This window comes from Geotrypetes seraphini, chromosome 1, assembly GCF_902459505.1.
Source record: "Geotrypetes seraphini chromosome 1, aGeoSer1.1, whole genome shotgun sequence".
Lineage (NCBI taxonomy): Eukaryota > Metazoa > Chordata > Amphibia > Gymnophiona > Dermophiidae > Geotrypetes > Geotrypetes seraphini.
Genome location: NC_047084.1, coordinates 386,416,996 through 386,434,157, shown reverse-complemented (window position 1 = coordinate 386,434,157; position 17,162 = coordinate 386,416,996). Strand labels below are relative to the sequence as shown.

The 17,162-nt window shown below is 44.8% G+C and overlaps 1 protein-coding gene across 3 annotated transcripts in view; it reads right to left on the bottom strand.

Annotated features, from left to right (window-relative positions):
* PIGG (phosphatidylinositol glycan anchor biosynthesis class G) overlaps positions 1 to 17,162 on the bottom strand; it is a 327,814-nt gene that overhangs the window by 241,108 nt on the left and 69,544 nt on the right. For 2 of the 3 annotated variants that reach the window (XM_033916782.1, XM_033916800.1), the window contains exons 4-5: positions 12,932 to 13,120; positions 3,044 to 3,185 (exon numbers count right to left, since the gene is read on the bottom strand). In XM_033916782.1, the coding sequence (XP_033772673.1) occupies positions 3,044 to 3,185; positions 12,932 to 13,120 (331 nt within the window). The remainder of the gene's footprint in view (positions 1 to 3,043; positions 3,186 to 12,931; positions 13,121 to 17,162) is intronic. The other variant, XM_033916790.1, reaches the window with a different exon arrangement.

The following is a 17,162-nucleotide window of genomic DNA, read 5'->3' as shown; positions in this document are numbered from 1 at the left end:
AGGAAATCTAAAGGCAAAAGAGAACCGGCATTGCTTACTAGAGAGGTGAAGGAAGCCATAAAAGAAAAGAAGGACTCCTTTAAAAAATGGAAATGCACGAAAACAACCGAAGCTTGGAACAAACACAAAGATGATGAGAAGAAATGTCACAAGGCGGTGAGGGATGCCAAAAAGGACTTTGAGGAGAAAATAGCGCAAGAGGCCAAAAATCTCAAGCCCTTCTTTAGATACGTAAAAAGAACTCCCTAAATATCCTCCAAGGATACCTCACACCGAACCATCCACTCCTGGGTGACTGTCGACTTTCCCCCACATCTCAGTTTAAAAGCTGCTCTATCTCCTTTTTAAACGTTAGCACCAGCAGCCTGGTTCCATCCTGGTTAAGGTAGAGTCTGTCCTTTCGGAACATGCTCCCCCTTTCCCAGAAGGTTGCCTCTTGGGTCCTGCGCGTTGGACTGGAAGCATTTCTGAAAATGCAACCCTGGAGGATCTGGATTTCAGCTGTCTACCTAAGAGCCTAAATTTGGCTTTCAGAACCTCCCTCCCACATTTTCCTATGTCATGGTACCTACATGTACCAGGACTGCTGGCTCCTTCCCAGCACTATCTGGGAATAGTGAGGTCCACCACCTTTGCACCAGGCATGCAAGTGACCAGGCGATCCTTACGCCCACCAGCCACCAAGCTATCTACATGCCTAATAATCAAATCACCAACTACAACCGCTGTCCTAACTTTTCCCTCCTGGGCAGAAGCCCCCTGGAGACACATCCTCAGTGTGAGAGGATATTGCATCCCCTGGTGGGCGGGTCCTAGCTACAGGATTATTTCCTACTTCACCAGGGTGATGCTCTCCTTCTAGGAGATCTCTCTCCTCCAAGGCAGCACAGGGACTACCAAACTGGAGGTGGGACTTCTCTACAACATCCCTGTAGGTCTCCTCTATATACTTCTCTGTCTCCCTCAGCTCCTCCAAGTCTGCTACTCTAGCCTCAAGGGAACACACTCGTTCTCTGAGAGCTAGGAGCTCTTTGCAGCGAGCACACATATAACTTCATGCCAACTGGGAGAAAATCATACATGTGACACTCAATGCAAAAGACTGGATAGCAACCCTCTTGCTGTTGGACTACTGTCTGCATCTTGTTATTTAATTAATTAATTAACCTTTTTAAGCTAATAGGAATACATTAGACTAGTATAGAGAGCCTTAGGATTTTATTAAAAGTTTGTTCTTTTAAGATTTAAACTGTCTTTAGAAGGGAACCTACAATTGAGCTTTTCTTCCCAAAGCTATCAAAGTTCAGAGCAAAATAATGTATACTTACCCAAAGATATGTCTTCTACTTTTCTCCTCTCAGAAGGAGAATGTCCTCTTCCCTCCTTCTCTAACAGACTCTAAAGGCTACACTACTGCCTGACTGATTTTGCTGAGCTAAAAAGAGAACTATAAAAATATAACCCACCAAAACCCAAGTATTTTTTATTTTCTCAGCAGAGCAGATCCTCTTAGTACCTCTTCAGGTGTGGGGAAAAGAGTGAGTTTCCAGATCTGGGGAGAGGGCTTGGGGGTTAGGTGTTTCAGGTTGTGCAAATTGTCCTTGTTAAGATCCGCTGGAGAAAAGTGAAGGGTAATTTAGAAGTAGTATAAGAGTAATTTGAGCCTAGGGGTGAGTGGACAAGTTGCTGTGAAAACTATCTTTAATGCAGACCTTCTACAACCTCCCTCTTAGAACCAGGTTTACTGAGAGTTAGGCACTAGGCTTCAAGGGCTGATCTCTTAAGAAAGTCCTCAGAGTTCAGTTTCTGCATACCCCCAACAGGAGGCCCGTGTACCCCCTAGGGTACACGTACCGCAGGTTGAGAAACACTGTGCTAGACCATTGTGAAGCTAGCCCTACACTTCACTCCTGAATGGGTCAACCTCAAGGGTCAATATGCATATAGGAGGTAAGACATTCTCAAGGGTCAATACGCATGCAGGAGGTAAGACATTCAAGGAAAAGGGAGTCCAATCAGAGTAGAGAGTCAGACAACCTCTATACAGATGTTTTTCTTTCCTGTCAGAGTCATGAGGAATTTGTCTCAAGAACTTTGTTCTGTGTCCATTCAGATAAGGAAAAAAATTATGAGCTGAAGAGACTGCTGTGTACAGGAAGGGTCATGTATGCTTGTAAGTTTACACAAAGTTCTGGCCTCTCTGAAACAGCTATTCTGTCCAGGCGAACTGACTCAATCCTACTTGGCGAAAGAGAATGCTGATCACATCAGTCAGAATCAAAACTGCTACTGTGCTTAGGAGTAACGAGGAAGCTGCACCAGAAACCACAGTTCAAAGGTTTGGTATACCCCATCTATCTGGACTGGTCTGGTAGACTTGAAAAGATTCAACTGTGTCTAATGATTAGTTTTTCCTTAAGTCCTGCCATACCAAGCTAGAATAACATACTAAAGGATCATGTGGTCCAGAAGTATTGGAAAGTAGAGATCTAAGAGAGCTCAGCCTAGATTATGGTGGCACATAAGTAATGAGGGTTAAGAACAGTTGCTTTTGTGTTAAAAAATATTTGCTCAGTTAGAATCTGTTTTTAGAGGAAGGCATTGCTTGTACGAGAACAAGGGCAAATATGCTCAACTTTGATAAGAGTAGTGCTTGACTTTCTATCTGCACGAACTGTGTACATGAGCCAAACGGTTTAAGCTCTGTCTCTAACTGCTGGTAGGAGAGACATAATGGATTTGTCTAGACCAGTCTGGCAGGCCTTAAGGAAAGACAATTCTGATAAACATAACTGAACCACTGTTTCTTACTCACAGTTTCTCCACTAATAACCATAGCAAAACTCTTTGCAGATAGAAACAATTATCAAGGGAACTGCATCTGAAGGACCAAACATTACTATTAAACACTAGTTAAGTAATAACTACATTTATACAGTTAGTCCTCAGTTCCTGTGTCACACATTAGTTTGCTATGTATGAATACACAAAATTTAGAAAGCATTAGAAAGATTTTTTTTTATTAACTGCTTAAATCTTTTACCTTCTTTCTTGTCAAATACTGTACTGACAAAAATCAATGGTGTATGCACTTCTTCATCAGAGGAGCCTCCATGACCCCCTGCTTCGGTCATGCCATGGTCGCCACACAAAACAAGTAAACTGGGAAGCACATTGTCACTTTCCTGTAATATACAGAACACAAAAATCCATGGCTTTTTCAACACATTTTCGGAGCCAAGTAGTCACATATCCAGTATACTAATGAGCTCTTTCACCCATTTTTAACTAACTGCATTGGAGTGTATATATTTCAATACACCTTAGACACAAGAATTTCATTGTAAAAAAATAATAGTTATAATTATTCTTATGTATTTGAATTGCTCCTTGTATTTTTCAAAATACTCAATAAAAATTTATTTAACTTAAAAAAAATAAAATAGTTATAGGACTCTTTTATCAGAGAAGTTGCTAACATTTGATTATTCTAAATGCCTATGCCATTATTTATTGAAGAGTCTAAGCTATATTAGTGTCTTGTGTGAATCTAGTATGTTGTAGGACCTGGCATACAGTATGTATATAGTTGAAATGTTTTTGTAAGCTAAGTCATGGATATGGTACAAAATAATGCACTGTTTACTGTCACAAACTTCATTTCCTGTGGAGACTTCTCCCCCCCCATCTCAGTGGGGTTTAATCAAGTAGGAATTTCTCTTGCCGCATTAAACCCTTTTGAATATCGACCTTTGTATCTTTAAAATCAGGAACGCAGTACGAATAATTAATGGTCACTTAATGGGACTCTTCTTCAAAGCATGGATTGTCACTTGTCAGTCATTTCATATAGAAACAGAAACATGATGGCAGATAAAGGCCAAATGGCCCATTTAGTCTGCCCATCCGCAGTAACCATTATCTCTTTCTCTCTCTGAGATCCCATGTGCCTATCCCAGGCCCTCTTGAATTCAGACACAGTCTGTCTCCACCACTTCTGGGAGACTGTTCCACGCATCTACCACCCCTTCTGTAAAAAAGTATATCCTTAGATTACTCTGGTGCCTATCACCTCTTAACTACATCCTATGCTCTCTCATTCCAGAGCTTCCTTTCAATTGAAAGACTTGACTCATGTGCATTTATGCCACATAAATATTTAAACGTCTCAATCTTATCACCCCTTTCCCACCTTTCCTCCAAAGTATACATATTGAGATCTTTAAGTCTGTTCCCATACACCTTATTACGAAGACCACACACCATTTTAGTATCCTTCCTCTGGACAGACTCCATCCTTTTTATATCTTTTTGAAGATGCGGTCTCCAGAATTGTACACAATATTCTAAATGAGGTCTCACATAGTAACATAATAGATAACGGCAGATAAAGACCCGAATGGTCCATCCAGTCTGCTGAACCTGATTCAATTTAAATTCTTTTAATTTTTTCTTCTTAGCTATTTCTGGGCAAGAATCCAAAGCTCTGCCCGGTACCATGCTTGGGTTCCAACTGCCGAAATCTCAGTCAAAACCTACTCCAGCCCATCTACACCCTCCCAGCCATTGAAGCCCTCTCCAGCCCATCCTCCCACAAATGGCCATATAAGACACAGACCGTGTAAGTCTGCCCAGTACTGGCCTTAGTTCAATATTTAATATTATTTTCTGATTCTAGATTCTCTGTGTTCATCCCACACTTCTTTGAACTCAGTCACCGTTTTCCTCTCCACCACCTCTCTCGGGAGCACTTTCCAGGCATCTACCACCCTCTCCGTAAAGTAGAATTTCTTAACATTGCTCTTGAATCTACTACCCCTCAACCTCAAATTATGTCCTCTGGTTTTACCATTTTCCTTTCTCTGGAAAAGATTTTGTTCTACGTTAATACCCTTCAAGTATTTGAACGTCTGAATCATATCTTCCCTGTCCCTCCTTTCCTCTAGAGTATATATATTCAGGGTTTCCAGTCTCTCCTCATATGTCTTCTGGCGCAAGCCTCCTATCATCTTCGTTGCCCTCCTCTGGACCGCTTCAAGTCTTCTTACGTCCTTCGCCAGATACGGTCTCCAAAACTGAACACAATATTCCAACTGGGGCCTCATCAATGACCTGTACATGGGCATCAACATCTTCTTCCTTCTACTGGCTACACCTCTCTTTATACAGCCCAGCATCCTTCTGGCAGCAGCCACCACCTTGTCACACTGTTTTTTCGCCTTTAGATCTTCTATCACTATCTCTCCAAGGTCCCACTCCCTGTCTGTACATTTCAGCTTCTCACCTCCCAGCATATACGGTTCTTTCTAATTATTAATTCTCAAATGCATTACTCTGCATTTCTTTGGATTGAATTTTAGTTGCCAGGCATTAGACCATTCCTCTAACTTTTGCAGATCCTTTTTCAAATTTTCTACTCCCTCTTCGGTGTCTACTCTGTTACAAATCTTGGCATCATCTGCAAAAAGGCACACTTTTCCTTCTAACCCTTCAGCAATGTCACTCACAAATATATTGAACAGGATCAGCCCCAGCACCGAATCCTGAGGGCCTCCGCTACTCACCTTTCCTTCCTCCGAGCGACTGCCATTAACCATCACCCTCTGGTGTCTGTCCGACAGCCAGTTTCTAACCCAGTTCACCACTTTGGGTCCTAACTTCAGCCCTTCAAGTTTGTTCAACAGCCTCCTATGAGGAACCGTATCAAAGGCTTTGCTGAAATCTAAGTAAATTACATCTAGCATATATCTTCGATCCAATCAAAAAATTCAATCAGGTTCGTTTGGCACGATTTACCTTTTGCAAAGCCATGTTGCCTCGGATCCTGTAAAGCATTAGATTCAAGGAAGTACACTATTCTTTCTTTCAGCAACACTTCCACTATTTTTCTAACAACCGAAGTGAGGCTCACCGGCCTGTAGTTTCCCGCTTCATCCCTGTGACAATTTTTGTGAATAGGGACCACATCCGCTCTCCTCCAATCCCCGGGAACCACTCCCATCTCCAGAGATTTGTTGAACAAGTTTTTAATAGGACCAGAATCTTATACAGGGGCATCAATACCTCGTTTTTCCTCTTAGCTATACCTCTTCCTAAGCAATCTAGAAGCCTTCTAGCTTTCACCGTCACCAACAAGATTTATCGCTTGAGCCATTCCTCTGATTGCAATACCACTAAGGCAATCTATATTATCATGTGCTCTTGCTCTCTTGGAAAAACCTAAAAGGAAAGTCAAGACACAGATGTAATAAGAAATGAGGCGCTTCTTTGGTAGAACATTATGTTGTATTCAATCATTCCTTTTCAGATATGAAGTTTTTAGTCTTTAAAGTGATTCAACCTTTGGGCAAGGGGGTGACATCAATAATAAAACGCTAGAGCGCACATGCGCTATCAAAAATTCGTGAGACCTGGCGCCATGAGGTGTGCTTCTGTGGCAACATTCTAATTGACACCTCACGGCGCTTGCAGGGGCTGAAGGCGCGTGCGCGCGACTGTGCTCTCTCCAAACCTCCTGGTTCCAGCGGCTTAGGCAGCACCAGTGGCAGCAACCGAGTGGTGGACAGCAGCCCCGCTCCGGCCGTTGACCCTCCACAAACCTCCCGGCTCCAGCGGCGTAGGCAGCACTATAAACACGCTGCTTTGCGCCCTTCTACTGCCGATTTCCTCTGCCGCATCTCTGATGACATCATCGGAGACAGACGCGGCAGAGGAAATTGGCAGTAGAAGGCCGCGAAGCACCGTGTTTAAAGTACTGCCTACGCGGCTGGAGCCCCGAGGTTTGTCGGCGGTGGGAGGGTCAGGAGCAGGCCAGATCGAGCAGGACAACGGCAGTAAAAGAAGGGGGAGGGGCCGAATGGAGCAGGGAAGAGAAGGGAAAGGGGGGTGGGGGAAAATGCTGCTACTGCTTCTGCACAGGAAAGGGGGGGAATAGGAGGGAAATTATGTTGCTGCTGCATAGGGAAGTGGGATGGAAATGCTGCTGCACAGGGAAATGGGGAAAAATGACAGACAGACAGCGGGAGGGAGGGAGACAGAAAGAAAGAAAGACACAGGGGCAGGGAGAGAGACAGAAAGACAGACAGAGAAAGGGGGCCAGAGAGAGAGTCAGCGGGAGAGGGAAAGGGGGCTGCTTTGGGGGGAGGGGTGTGCTTGGGGCAAACAACTTTGCTCTGGGGGGAAGACAGAAGGGGCCATGGAAAGACAGGAAGAGGGAAAGGGGGCTGCTTTGGGGGGAGGGGTGTGCTGGGGGAGACAGAAGGGGCCATGGAGAGATAAGGAAAGGGGGCTGCTTTGGGGGGAGGTATGCTGGGGACAGACAGCTTTGCTCTGGGGGTGGGAAGACAGAAGAGGGCCATGGAGAGACATTTGGGGGTGAGTTGGGTGCTGGGGGCAGACAGAAGGATACAGACAGCGGCCAAGGAGAGAGAGATAAAGAAACATAGACAGACAGACACATCTATTCTAGCACCTGTTAATGTAATGGGCTTAAAGACTAGTTGACATAATAATTACATGGAAATGAACACGATCTTATTTTCAAACTCAATATAACTTCAGCCAGACTAAATAATGAATTTGATCTATCTTATGTTTTTATAAGTCTTTTTCCAGTACCTCCTTTTGCAGTCTATCTTTCAATACAGTAACATTTTCAATTTGCATTTATTCTCACTGGTAGTTAAAAGTTTTGGCCAATTCTTTTTGATTTTGTTATCTTTATATTGGTCTTTCTGGGTTCTTTCAGAGGCCTTTTTTAATTGAAAACATTCTAAATCTGCATTTAGGTTTTAATGCATTTTCACTAAGTGGCTTCAACCTACACAGATAATGACAGAAAAAAGTATGTGCATAATTTTAGTGCATAATATAATACACTTTACTTACACTCATAAGCTCCAAGTATTTTTTTTAATAATGTTTATTGAAATTCAGAAATGGTACAAAATCAGAAACAAATTATTACAAAAATAGGATGACAAAGACAGCAGTAACCTATGAACCAAGCGATACTGAAGTGCAGAACATTTCCTACTATTAGATAGACTCTTCTTTGCCATCAAGTGGAGAGCCACAAACAAATCACATCCTCTCGTAATACAGTCAAATCTGAGGTATAACCACAACTGAAACTGAAGTAGTCTACTGCTGACTTAAGTACATTCTCAAATTCTTTCTAAATATGGCTTTTGTTTTTAGGTGCTTAGAAATTATAAATGTGTGTTTCTATCAAATTAGCTCTGAGGGTTAAAAAAATATTTTTTTTTCAGTGCTCTCTCATTGCATAAGATATTGGCTTGTAATATTGTAGTATGTGTTTAGCAATTTAACTTGCACTAAATTAAAACATGGTATGGGTTAACCTGGATGAAGTGGTAGTTAAGACTCTTACCATCTCTGGATAGACTAGATCAGTGTTTCTCAACTTGCGGTACATAGGTTGCCTGTTGGGGGTATACGGGCTGGCCACTTCCTGGGATCTCTCCCTGCCTGCCCCATCCCCCTGCTGAAGCCACCGCCGATTTCTCCCTGCCCCACTCCCAAAGCCAACCCTGCAACCCAACATGCTCCATTCCCCCGCCCCACCCGCCTGCAACAGGGACGGGCCAGGCACGTACAGCAACTGCAAGCAGCCAGTCCACAAGCCTTCCTCTGACATCAATTCCGATGTCGAAGAGAAGAACATAAGAATTGCCGCTGCTGGGTCAGACCTGTGGTCCATCGTGCGCATCAGTCCGCTCACGCGGCGGCCCTCTGGTCAAAGACCAGCACCCTAACTGAGACTAGCCCTACTTGCGTATGTTCTGGTTCAGTAGGAACTTGTCTAACTTTGCCTTGAATTCCTGGAGGGTGTTTTCCCCTATGACAGACTCCAGAAGAGCGTTCCAGTTTTCTACCACTCTCTGGGTGAAGAAGAACTTCCTTATGTTCGTATGGAATCTATCCCCTTTCAACTTTAGAGAGTGCCCTCTCGCTCTCCTCTACCTTGGAGAGGGTGAACAACCTGTCCTTATCTACTAAGTCTATCTCCTTCAGTACCTTGAATGTTTCAATCATGTCCCCTCTCAATCTCCTCTGTTCGAGGGAGAAGAGGCCCAGTTTCTCTAATCTTTCGCTGTACGGCAACTCCTCCAGCCCCTTAACCATCTTAGTCGCTCTTCTCTGGACCCTTTCAAGTAGTACCGTGTCCTTCTTCATGTACGGCGACCAGTGCTGGACGCAGTATTCCAGGTAAGGCCACACCATGGCCCGGTACAGCGGCATGATAACCCTCTCTGATCTGTTTGTGATCTCCTTCTTTATCATTCCGAGCATTCTGTTTGCCCTTTTCGCCGCCACCACACATTGTGTGAAGGTTCCGGGGCAGCCAACTGACATCGGGGGAAGGCCTGTGGGCCTGGTTCCTCATCTCTATGGGCCACTGCACCAACCACTAGGTTACTCCAGGAACCTGCTTGCTGCTCTAATATGACTCATAATAACATCTGAAGCTGTCACATAGACTGGTATGTACTATTTCATTCATATCTTTGGGGTGGAGGAAGCGCAGGCAAGCTCTCTCCCTGCCCGCGTCCTCGCCGCCCTGATTGGTGCTGGTGGCGGCGGCTGGGAGGAGGGCTTCGTGGAGCGCCGCCGCATGCCAACACCTTCACAGTCTCCTGAGCCATGTCCTCGCCATCCCGATTGCCGGTGCTCAGTCTTCACGCTTCCGTGATGCAGGCGGGGATCGGAAATGGTAAGGGAGCCGAGACAGCAGGGGTTGGGCTTGGAGGGGAGAGAAGCGGTCTGCCTCGGGTTTTTCAAGGCCTGGCTTCTTCGGGCAGCAGCAGCGTTTACAATTCGCTGCTGTTGCCAGCTTCAGGCCTTCCTCTCTGGCGGGTCCTGCCTACTTTCTGTTTTCAGGAAGACAACCCAACAGAGAGGAAGACCTGAAGCCGGCAACAGCGATGAATTGTGAATGCTGCTGCTGTCCGATGAAGTTCAAGGAGGAAAGGGAGCAGAGGGGGAGAGAATGGCTTGGAGGGAAGAAGAGATGGCAGGGCATGGAGGGAAGGAGGAATGTATGCCAGACCAAGGGGAAAGGAAGGAGGAGATGCCATATGGAACAGAGAGAGAGAGGGCGGACACTGGATGGAAAGAGAAGAGAGGGCTGTGAATGGAAGGGGCAAGACAGAGGGTGAACAGTAGATAGAAGGGGTAGAGAGAGGGAGACAGACACTGAATGGAAGTGTGGGGGAGAGGAGGGACAGCCACTGAATGGAAGTCTGAGGGACAAGGGGAGCAGATGTTGGAAGGAAGTGGGGAGGAGAAAGAAAAAAGGGCACATGCAGGATTGAGGGAAGAGGATAGAATTAGAAATAAAGACAGACAGACAGACAGGGGGCCAGGGAGAGACAGACAGAAAGAATGACAGACAGACAGCATCCAAGTAGAGAGAGACAAATTAAAAAAAAACAAGACAGACAGACATGTTCTCTAGCACCCGTTAATGTAACGGGCTTAAACACTAGTTTTACCATAATAGTTTCTTTTGTAATCTTCTTAACATTGTTAAGTATGGATGTATATGATTGTAATATGCTGTGGTCAAATTTGCTTTCTGTAAAAGTTTACTTGGTACAAAATGGATTTCAAAAATAGTAATGTTTATTGTTTATTCAAGGTATTTGATTAAACGCTTATCCAGCAGTACAAAGCGTTGAACAAAATTTAAAAATTACAGGAAGACAGACATGTCTGTAATGTAAAACATATATATACCGTGTTTCCCCGATGATAAGGCAGGGCCATCAAATAAGACAGCCCCCCCTTTTTAGAAAAAATTGTAAAATAAGGCCCCCCCCCCGCAAATAAGCCACCCACCGATACCTGCGCTTACCCGAATCGGGTGGTACGGTGGGTGACTCCGTGTGGTCCCTCCGTCTACCGTGGGGGTCGGCAACCCGCGGCTCCAGAGCCGCATGCGGCTCTTTTCCACCTTTGCCGTGGCTCCGGTAGTGTGTCACGCAGGCATGCAACTTACAAGTCTGGCGTCGCGGCGGGAAATAGCCATGCTGAGCAGTGAGCTCAGCACGTACACAGATGAAAGCCTTGCTTGCTGATTGGTCCGGCGGCCGTGCCGCCGGACCAATCAGCAAGCAAGGCTTTCATCTGTGTAGTGCTGAGCTCACTGCTCAGCATGGCTATTTCCCGCCGCGACGCCGGACTTGTAAGATGCACGCCTGAAAAAGAAATCATCCTGGCCGGGGTCGGTGTCATGCTCCGGAGATCTACAGCCTTCCTATCTCCCTTCTACCTGCTTCCGGCCACATCCCCTGCTCCGCGGCTCTCTTCGGCAACTCAGCAGCAGCGATCGACACAAGCTTCTGACGTCGGGGCCTACCCTCTGCGAGTCCCGCTTGTTTCAACTTCCTTTTTCCACAAAGGCGGGACACGTAGAGGGAAGGCCTCGATGTCGGTAGCTTGTCTTGATCACCACTACTGACAAGTTGCTGAAGAGAGCCGCGGAGCAGGGGGGTGTTGCCAGGTGCAGGTAGAAGGGAGAGGGCCAGATGCAGGACTCGTGGGTGAGGGAGCAGAAGAGAGAGAGAAAGAGAGAGGGGAGGGAAACAAAAGGAAATATTTCATACTGGGCTGGGCCGGAGTGGAGGGAGGGTGGAAAGATTCTAGCTACAGGGTGCAGTAACAAAGGAAAAGGGGGGGAAAGCTGAAAATGGAGATAGTGACACAAAGAAGAGAAAGGGTAAGCAGGACCTACTGAATAAGGATAGAGATACAGAGGGGACATGAAAGGGTAAATAAGGCATCCCCCCGAAAATAAGCCCTAGAGCATATTTTGGCCTTCCAAAAAAAATAAGACAGTGTCTTACCATCGGGGAAACACGGTATTAAATTATTGGATAAACCAGGACTAAACAGACAAACTCAAATCTTTAAAACAATAGGAAAAAGGGGCGGAATTCAATTTTTATAGAAAGAATATATAAAAGGAAAATACAATAGGAGAAGGGAAATAAAATCAAAAAATGATTAAGAAATTAATGGCATGGGAATAAAAAACAGTTGAATTTGTTAAAGTAGGTAGATAACTCATTAGCAATTATATGCATCCTTAAAGAGAAAAAACACTTTAAACCGCTCTTAAATTTCTTTAGTAATAGGGTGGAGGATTGAGTGCTTCCAGTCAGCTGGTAAGGTTGCGGTAGAAAGACTTTTGTGAATCATTTGAAGAACATAGGACCCGAATACAGAGAAGTATCCTTTTAAAAGAAAAGGAGGAAGAGGCTCAGCTTTAGAAGCCTTTATGTTAATAGAGTGAAGCGTATTTTCGATTTCCTTTAATGAGGGTAACAAGAAATTGGAACATTTGGCAATTAGGGAGTTATTCATAATTTCTTCCTTATTGTTGTTGTTGGAGCACTTAGCACCAGGGGAATTAGTAACTTCACTGACAATGTTTGATCTTATTAATTTAATTTTTGTCTGAAAAAAATCAGCTAGACTTTGTATATTTTGGCAAGAAAAACGGCCATCCTCCCCTTTATGCTACTTTTTGGATGTTTTTCTATTTTGAATATGAGCCCTATGTTCTCTTATAAGTAATCAGGTTCCTCTATTCTTGTCTCACAATTTTACAGTAATGTATCTGCATGTATAGTTTTATTTAAATATTTCTTACCTTGTATTGTTATTTATATCAGACATACTTTTATGTATATATATTTATATTATAGACTCCTGAAGAAGGCATTTGCCCATGTTGGGTCTTTGAATAAAGATTGTCCTTTCACATCAGCTCTGGAGGCCCTTGTGCTTTTTGTCTTGCTATCTTTGATTATCTGAAATCATCTGGTTGTCTGTCTCCCCATGTTGAGACTTAATTGCTAAATCTCAGAACCATTCAACCTAATATCAAGAAGTAAGCTTTTACCTTTGAGAAGAGAGACGTATGAATCTTTTTGAGGATGTGATCCATCTCTGAAAGCTTAGGCCCTATTAAAGGGCTATTTGGTCCAGTCAGATGACCAATATGGTCCAATCCCAAGTAATGAATGATTAACATATCCCAGTCTTCTCGCTTTAAGACATTATTCAAGTGTCTAGTAACATTATTATCAACCTGAAAAGAAGATAATACTTAAAAGCATTTTGTTACAATACAGTAAATATTAACTTAGGTGAAAGATATTTCCACTATATTAAACAATACTGATTTACATGACTCTCACAATTTTCATTAGTGTAGTTAGTATTACAGTACTTTAATTGTAGCACTACTGTTAGAGCCTGTTAAAATATTCATTGGGATTCACCAAAGTAAAGTCAGAGATCTACAGATGAATTTGAAAAGAAAATTAAAACGGTATCTAACCTTTAAACTCTACCTATCTGCTTCTCATGACAATCAGTAGGGAAATAAAAGTTCTTGCTAACAAACCAATTTACAGATTAACAAAGGTAAATATACACCATATTATTTTTGTACTAAAATCTGTAACTGCTGTAGGACTTAACATGATTGAGAGTACTTAAAGCAGAAATTAAATAATCTCATGCATGAAGGGCCCGATTCTCTATAAGACGCTGATTTTGGTGGCTGCTGGTCGCATGCAAATCGTGCATCAGCATCCTTTGGAGAATCGCAGCTAGTTTCCTGACAAATGCTTTAAATGTAGGCCAGCATTTTACAGGCCTACGTTTAAGGCATCTACCTCTCACCTACGGAGACGAGTAGGGATGTTTATTGATGCTCAAGGACATTTCTGGAGGAGAGGTCTGCACGGGAACGGGGATCTCTCCCCGCTCTACGGGTCTCCTAGGGGGATTTCCCACACACACACACACAAGGTCAACGGGACTCCCAGGCAAGAAAAAAAAAATTCTGAACCAAATGGTGTACCCTGTCCCACCACCCTGCCCTGTCCCCCCTCTGGTGGTCTAGTGGTAGGCCGGGACAGGGCAGGCAGGCCTAGTGGCTGGCAGGTAGGCAGGCAGGCATTGGGGCACCCAGACCGCCAGGATGTCTATCTTTATACCACATTTTCGACCAAAATTTCATCCATGTCCGAAACGCCAAGAACAAGACCATTTGGATGTGGGAGAGGCCAGTCCTGTAATGGACTGGCCACCCAGACATGGCAACAGAACAGTGGGGCACTGCCAGCTTGCATCTGATTGAACCTATACCTCTGGGCACATGATGAAGGAGGAGGCTGCCAAAAAAAGAAGCAAGGCATGGGATATCTTTGAGAAATCCCTTCCAAGGAGGAGGAGTGAAGAGGCTCTGCTGCTATGGGACTGGGGAAAGCTGCAGTGCTATAGCCTGAGGCCAGCTCTAGAGACCTTCCAAGAACCTCTCACCCAGGACTTCTAAGCCAAGAGCCTTCTGACTTCTAACCAGCTGCAGCTCCTATAAGTCCTGTGCTTCACGGTCCAGGAGCCACTAAATCAGAATATGAAAAAACAGTCATTTTCCAGCCATGGCAAAGTGACCTTAGAGAGTCGGAAAAACCCATCTAAGGGATACAAAGGCCCCTTTTTGCCAAAGTTTCTCACCCTTTAAAATTCAGGAAATGCTCCCCATTATACTTGGCACGTTCTTTTCTGTATGAAAAAAGAGGTCTATTTACCAGGGATTAGGCTGCAATAGTAAAGTAACAGTAGAAACTCATCACAAAAATGCTCAAGTAAAAAAGTATAGCCTCTTAAAACAACTTTTTTATTACAAAGTAAAAAGTATTGGAGAGACCACTGGGGCCCTGTGCTTTAGGAGATCCAATGCTGCCACGTGTCAGTGACTTGTAGCTGGAACAAGCCAACATAAGCTTTTGAAAAATAACTGGTGTGCTGCTGGCCCACAATATCATTGGCAGTCTCTTACACCCCCCCCTCCACCCGGCACAGTATCACTGGCAGTCTCTTCCACCACCGCGGCACAGTATCTCTGGCAGTGTCTTCCATCACCCCCCAGGTACCTTTTTTTAATTGTGCTTTATCGGCAGGAGATTTCTGTGCTCCAGCCCTTCCCTCCGTGTACCGCTACCTCCTGATGTCTTCCTTCAGCTGCAGAGCAGTGAAGGCAGGTGCAAGCTTTTTGCGGCCGCTGCGCTTTATCAGTAGGAGCTTTCCATGCTCCTGCCCTTCCCTCCATAAACCACTGTCTCCTGATGTCTTCCTTCAGCTGCAGAGCGGTACAGAAGGCAGGCATGAACATTTTGCGGCCTGCCTGGTTCTGTGCTGCTTTCTGAATAGCTTTTCGTCCCGTGAGAACTGACGCTATTCTTTTTTTGGGGGAAAAAGTGCATCTTATGGAGTGAAAAATACAGTAATTGCAGCTTTTTATGGGGACAGGTATGGGGGGGAGGGACAGAGGGATTCCTCACAGGGATGGGCGGGAACGTAATGGATTTTTGCAGGGATGGGTGGGATTTCTGTCCCCTCGCAACTCTCTAAAGCACACCTAAGAACATAAGAACTGCTGCTGCTGGGTCAGACCAGTGGTCCATCATACTCATGCGGCTGCTCTTTTGGTCACAGACCAGTGCCCTAAGTCTAGTCTTAACTGCGTACGTTCTGGTTCAGCAGGAACTTGTAAATTTGTCTTGAATCCCTGGAAGGTGTTTTCCCCTATAACAGCCTCCGGAAGAGCGTTCCAGTTTTCTACCACTCTCTAGATCAGGGGTGTCCAACCTTTAGGCTTCCCTGGGCCACATTTGCCCAAAAAAATGTTTCTGGGACCGCACAAATGTGCAAACGCTGCAGCAAAACAGAGGAGGGAGCCGGCAAGACGGTAAATACCCAGGGGCAGCAGAGGAAAACACTGCATCGCCCTTGACCGGAGCCGCACAAAATACTTCACTGGGCTGCATGCGGCCCTCGGGCCGCAGGTTGGACACCCCTGCTCTAGATGAAGAAAAACCTCCTTACGTTTGTACAGAATCTATCCCCTTTTAACTTTAGAGAGTACCCTTGGAGAGGGTGAACAACCTGTCTTTATCTACTAAGTCTATTCCCTTCATTATCTTGAATGTTTAGATCATGTCCCCTCTCAGTTTCCTCTTTTCAAGGGAGAAGAGGCCCAGTTTCTTTAATCTCTCACTGTACGGCAACTTCTCCAGACCCTTAACCATTTTAGTCGCTCTTTTCTGGACCCTCTCGAGTAGTACCATGTCCTTCTTCATGTACGGCGACCAGTGCTAGATGCAGTATCCCAGGTGGGGGTGTACCATGGCGCGGTACAGCAGCATGATAACCTTCTCCGACATGTTCGTGATCCCCTTCTTAATCATTTCTAGCATTCTCTTCACCCATTTCACCGCCGCCGCACATTGGGCAGACGGCTTCATCGACTTGTCAAACAGTACTCCGAAGTCTCTTTCCTGGGGGTCTCTCCAAGTACTGCACCGGACATCTTGTATTCGTGTATAAGATTTTTTCTTACCGACATGCATCACCTTACACTTATCCACGTTAAACCTCATTTGCCATGTCGCAGCCCATTTCTAGAGCGTGTTTATATCACATTGCAGGTCTTCACAATCCTTCTGCGTCCTCACTACTCTGAATAACTTTGTATCTTCTACAAATTTAATCACCTCGCTCGTTGTACCAATTTCCAGGTTGTTTATAAATATGTTGAAGAGCATGGATCCAAGCACCGAACCCTGCGGCACTCCACTCGTGACGCTTTTCCAGTCTGAGTATTGTCCATTTACCCCCACTCTCTGTTTCCTATCCGCCAACCAGTTTTTAATCCACGTGAGTATTTCACCCTCAATTCTATGGTTCACAATTTTTCGAAGTAGTCATTCATGCGGGACCTTGTTGACCACCTTCTGAAAATCCAGATATACAATGTCGACCGGGTCACCCTTGTCTTATCTGCCTGCTTATTCCCTCAAAGAAGTGCAACAAGTTCGTCAAGCAAGATCTTCCTTTGCTGAAGCCGTGCTGGCTGGTCCTCACAGATTGTGTCCATCTAGGTGATCAATGATGCGGTCCTTTATCAGTGCCTCTACCATCTTTCTTGGTACCGAGGTCAGACTCACCGGTCTGTAGTTTCCCGGTTCTCCCAAACCTTTCTTGAAGATCGGCGTAACATTTGCCATTTTCCAGTCATCCAGAATCCTTCCCGATTTGATCGACAGATTGGCTATTAGTTG